Source organism: Rhagoletis pomonella, unplaced genomic scaffold, assembly GCF_013731165.1.
Source record: "Rhagoletis pomonella isolate Grant_MI unplaced genomic scaffold, Rhpom_1.0 Rhpom_scaffold_04135, whole genome shotgun sequence".
NCBI classification, from domain to species: Eukaryota; Metazoa; Arthropoda; class Insecta; order Diptera; family Tephritidae; genus Rhagoletis; species Rhagoletis pomonella.
The window spans coordinates 6,534-12,374 of record NW_023462685.1 but is presented as its reverse complement, the minus strand read 5'-3'; the positions used below and the strand labels follow the sequence as shown (position 1 = coordinate 12,374).

General features: G+C 41.6%; 1 protein-coding gene across 1 annotated transcript; it reads right to left on the bottom strand.

Annotated features, from left to right (window-relative positions):
• Positions 1-804: 804 nt before the first annotated feature.
• On the bottom strand, positions 805-4,909 carry LOC118754572. The gene is made up of 4 exons (XM_036489456.1): positions 4,565-4,909; positions 1,323-1,469; positions 1,135-1,243; positions 805-1,057 (listed from the first exon to the last, which is right to left on the bottom strand). Exons 1-4 carry the CDS (start codon positions 4,907-4,909, stop codon positions 837-839), a joined length of 822 nt encoding a protein of 273 aa, XP_036345349.1. The 3' UTR covers positions 805-836.
• Positions 4,910-5,841: the final 932 nt, after the last annotated feature.

Here is a 5,841-nt window from a genome sequence, read left to right as displayed (position 1 = left end):
GCATTGCTCGATACCCGGGTATCTAGAGCTCTAGTTGGTACCTTTAACTTTACGTTTCTAAGTACAAATGTAGAGGATGTTCATGATACTCATATTTTACTCTAGAATTATTGTGTACATATATAATCAAACAATTGGTTAAGCAACTTAAGAATCTTGAAAATTTAAATTATCTAAAAAATTTCCTAAGCTTCAGTTGTCATGGCAACAGTAGCTTTTTATAAAAATCCCAATATTTTTGAAGGGTTTCACAGCGATCCAGTAGCGCATTTCAAGGTCAATGAGCACCCTGTATTAGTTGCGGTAGAAAATTGAAAGTTGGTACAGATATTTCAAATATCAAAAGGAAAAAACTAAAGGGATGCTTAGTTTTCTATGACTATATTTTCCCCCCATACAAAAATTGGACCACTCTAAAATGAGCGCAGACAGTTTCACTCGTAAAATGAAATGTATGGCCTATAGCTAGGCGATTGAACTCATCACTTTTGTATAAGTCAAAAAGTGTGGTTCATAAGAGGTAATCTCTCGATTGTTCCCCGCATACCGGTCAGTCTGCTGTGTGGTCAATAAAATCACCTTCATCTTGCTCATGCTCCGTTAGGGTGGCATTAGTTAGTTTTGATATACTCAGGGTAGATGCTATCTAACTTGACTTCATAGGCTGAATTTTGCTTTTGGACCGAATTGTCATAGAATTGGCGATGTCTTATGAGTTTATATTACCATAGAGTCTACCCATAACATGGGAAATCCAGGGGAACAGAGTTAAACATTAGCTTTGGTATACTCTCTTTAGTTTATTTTAGATTTACATATTTCAAATCCATTGTTCCCTACTTTTGGCAGATAAAGTTGTACAGGGAAGTACAAACCTGATTGGCCCACAAAATATCGGTGGTGTTAGTTTGTAGCAACAAGCAGTTATTGCCGCTAGCTGTTGATTGATTGGTAGCCCAGTTAGTAAGAGAGAAATCCTCGCCACCAACGCCCCAGGTCCAAGTTTTTTGATCGATCAAGCGATTGCCAGCAGCCCAGTAGTTGTATTTGGTGAGACCTGTGAGGAGGGAAGAAATTATTGCAGCCGATATATATAAATTTCTGAAATAGAACGGCATTAAAATTCAAATATACCAAACAATTCCACAAATCCTTTCAATTCCGTTTCTGCTGAAAAGTCGCTGGGCGATACCAGATCCCAACCGTTCGAATAGCAGAAGTAATTGGAAGAAAACCAGGAAACCTTCGAGGAAATTTGGGAGAAATAAAGGATTTTGTTGAAAAATATAAAATAAAATGTGGTTTCCCAAAGTTATGTTTACCTGATTTTGGCTGACATAGTAATTGGGATTTTCTTGTAGGTTGCCACGCCAGTCGAATTCAATAGTTCCAGTCTCCTGATTTAGCGGAGTGGCCTGGCTGAAGGCAATCAGCACTGCAAGCGAAAGTACAAATTTAGTCGTGAACTGCTGCATTTTTTATGACTTATTGACAAAATTAAATTTATAACTGATTTTCATTGAACATTTTTGTGCTTTTTATAAGAATTAAATTTTTGGTAATTCCATATTTTTGCTGCTTTTTTTGTAAGTATAACAAAAATGATGAATGACTATGAATTGTTTGTGGACATGTATGTATGTACATATGTATGCATGTATGTATAATTTTTTTAAACAGATACTAGATATGCGCGCGTGCATTAATTGACGTGGGGAATTACTTAGTTCGAAACAAAGTGATCTATAAATTTATTTTATCTTATCTTTGCTAAACTAATCGGGTAGCATTTGGCACTGCATTTTTGGACTTCACTTTCAATGTTTTTGAATTGTACTTACGAATATGTATACTCCTAGTTTTCCCTCACCCGCTTCGCGGAGTGTATAAAATTTCTGACACTTCAAAATATTTTCAAATAAATACCTTCTTAAAGTCCTTTCCCAGGTGGCAACCCTTTTAAATATATTTCAGAAATAAAGCCTTTTCAAACCAATTTCGATTGATACCCACCTTTTTAAATAAATTTAATTTTTACAATTTTAAACACACGGTAACCCGCTTCAATCGTTCTTTATGTTCAAATAATTTGTGTACAAGTTGATTAAATGGGACTTCTCAAACAGGTGGTAACCCTCTTCAAAATTAGATTCAAGGTAATATCTTCTTAAGTATCCTTTGACTGATATTGTGATACATATTTTAATTAACTAATGAATTAAGTTGAATTAGATTTTTTAAACATGTGGCAACACTGCTGAATATAGTTCAGAAATAAAGCCTTTTCAAACCCATTTCGATTGATACCAATATTTTAGTAGGTAGGTTGTAGGTAGGTTGTCGCGGTCGTCTATAAGACACACTTAGGCTCAGGGCCCATTGTGATGCCGCATGTTGGGTCAGCAACTCCCGATCCCTCCTAAAACCATTTTGAACTTTGAACGAATTTTAGAAGATCCCTGATTTCGACGCATCTAAGGTCCTCCAAGTTGTCGAAGAATTGCCTACCGAGAGTGGAGAGTCTTCGTCTAGATAGAGCAGGGCATTGGCACAACAGGTGGAGAATCGTTTCTTCCTCTTCTTCATCTTGACAGCTTCTACAGAAGTCATGTGAGCGTAGGCCGAGTCGATCGGCGTGCTTGCCAATTAGGCAGTGTCCTGTTATGACGGATACTAATAATCTAATATTGGACTTATTTAGACTCAGTAGTAGGCCAGTGCGGTTGGCGCTGAGCACCGGCCATAATTGTTTGGCAGTTTTGCAGGTGATTTCGTCCTGCCACCTTTCGTTCGCTACTTTAGTCAGCCTCTCGGAGATAAGTAGCTTACAAGTTTGCAAGGGTATTCCTATTTCGTCATTTATATCCTCAAAAGGAAGTTTCGTGCCAAGTCGCGCCAGTTCGTCGGCCTTACAATTCCCCTCTATGCCGCAGTGTCCCGGAACCCATATTACCTTTGGGCGAAATGACTCAGCCATCTCGTTAAGAGATGCGCGGCATTTCATGGCTACCATGGAGGTTGTCGACTGCTTCGTGAGGGACTTTATTGCCGCCTGGCTGTCAGTGAAGATGTAGATATCAACTTGGGGTATCATATCACACTTTACCAGTTTCGTGGCCCTGTCGATTGCCATCAGTTCAGCCTGAAAAACGCTACAGTGGTCCGGGAGACGAAAGCTGAGGGAGATTCCCAGGTGATGGGAATATACACCTCCTCCAACCCTACCCTCGAGCTTTGAGCCATCTGTGTATACATGGATGGACTCTCCACTACTTACAGCGTCATGCTTCCACTCTTCCCTTGAGGGTAGGAGGGTCGCGAACGCTGTAGCGGGTGCAGGTTCCGGAAGTGCATAGTCCACCAATCCGGGTAGCCCCGGAACTTCCGTTAATATTCTACCGTGACCATAACTGGTATTTGACCACTTATTTAGAATATTCATTCGAATTGCCGCGCCACTTGCGACTTCTTTGGCATGTAGGTCCACCGGAAGAAAATTCAGTAGGGCATACAGTGCCTTGGATGGTGTTGTTCTCATCGCACCAGTTATGAGTGTGGACGCAAGCCTTTGAACCTTGTCCATTTTTTTGAAGTTTACCCCTTTCCCAAGGGCGTTCCACCATACCACTATACCGTGATAGAGAATTGGCCTAACCACCGCCGTGTATAGCCAGTGTATTATTTTGGGTTCCATCCCCCATTTTTTCCCTATTGCTCTGCTGCAGGAATATAGTGCCACTGTTGCTTTGCGCACTCTATCTGCAACGTTGGGCCCCCAGTTTAGTTTCCTATCTACTATGAGACCTAGATATTTGGTCTCTTCCTTTATTGCGAGGGTATTGCCCTCTAGGGTTATGTTCCCGAGATCAGGTATCTTGTGCTTCCTGGTGAACAGCACAAGGTCTGTTTTTTCAGGATTCACTCCCAGTCCTCGCCTGTTACACCACAGGGAAAGTTTGTTGAGGGATCTTTGGATCAGATCTGTCAATGTTGAAAGATGTTTACCCGAGATAGCTATTACAATATCGTCGGCGTATGCAATTATCTGACCGCCAATGTCTTCAAGTTCCCGAAGAAGGCTGTCTACTGCTATAGTCCACAGGAGCGGTGATATTACTCCCCCCTGGGGTGTACCCCTGACGGGGAACCTTTTTATAACTGATTCACCTAATCCTGCGCTTATTTCTCGGCCGATTAACATTCGTTCAATAAATGAGGTTAGTGAATTGCTTACTCCCAGATTTATCAGAGATGAGATAATCGCTGCAGGAGATACATTGTTGAAAGCACCCTCGATGTCCAGGAAGGCCGCGAGGGTGTATTCTTTGTAATAAAGTGATCTTTCAATTGTGTGCACTAAAGAATGGAGTGCTGTTTCGACTGATCTCCCTTTGTTGTAGGCATGCTGGGCTGCCGAAAGTTTGCTGCCCACCTTGTCTCTAATGTGCCCATCTATTATTCTCTCTAGAGATTTCAACAGGAAAGACGACAGACTAATTGGTCTGAAGTCTTTTGGTCTCGTGTGTGTAGTTTTCCCTGCCTTGGGAATGAAAACTACTCTTACCTCCTCCCATTTGTGGGGTATATAATTCATTCGTAACACTGCTTCAAAGACTGGTACGAGTATGGGTGCAATCATTCCTGCTGTATGCTGTAGGTCAGCGGGAATAATGCCGTCTGGTCCCGGAGATTTAAACGGTTGGAAGCTGCTAATAGCATGCTTTATGTTCTCCTCGGTTATGATATTCGCTGGAATGTCATCATGGTTGCCTATGATTCGGGTATTTGTGACTCTACTGTGGAGGCAACCCGGAAAGTGCGTCTGTACAAGAAGCTCTAGAGTTTCTTCGCTGCTAGTTGTCCAATCACCATCCTCCTTGATGAGATAGCTAATATTGCTGGGACTCATAGATAGTATTTTGCGCAGTCTGCTGGCCTCCGAAGTACTTTCTATCTTCTGACAGAAGTTCCTCCATGAGGAGCGCTTAGCGTCTCTTATTGCATACTTAAATCGGCGTTGCCAATCTTTAAATTCACTCCAAGAGTTGGATCTCTTAGCTTCATTAAATTTTGATCTGCATTCCCTTCTGAGGGTTGCAATTTCAGTGGACCACCATGGAGGTTTTGGTTTCCTACTTGTTGCCATGATTGGGCAGGCTGATTTTGCTGCACGATGAAATGCTTTAGTTATATCGTCTACGACGTTATCAAGTTGATGTTCCGAGTTTATTTGATTTGTGAGGCCGGAAATATTATTAGAAAATATTGTTTCAAATTTTTTCCAATTTGTTTTTCTGCGGTTTAAGACCGCTTGTTGTTTTCTTATTGGTACGTATAGGTTATAAACGACGTACATGTGATCCGAAAAGGAGTTGTCTTTTGAGACTCTCCAGTCATTCAAGAGTTCTGCCCCCTGCTCATTGATACATGTAATGTCAAGGACCTCCCTTCTAACAGACGTCACAAAGGTAGGGGTATCACCTACGTTGCTAACCTGTAAGTTATTGCACATAATGAATTCGAATATCGACTCACCGCGTTCATTTGTATCTGAGCTGCCCCATATGTGATGATGGGCATTCGCGTCCGCTCCTATGACCATCGGAGTGCCGCGTCTAGAGGCCTCCATTACCGCGCTCCTTAAGGATTGTGGTGGAGGTAATGTTTCTGCGTCGTGGGCCATATATGTGGAAGCCAGCCAAATAGACATTCCGCCTGATTCCACTGCTATGATGACGTTGTCCGCATCGCTAAACTGTATCAAGAGAAATGCATTAATACACTTTTTTATCAATATGCACGACCTGGGTTTACCTTTGTCAGTTACATAGAACAGCTTGT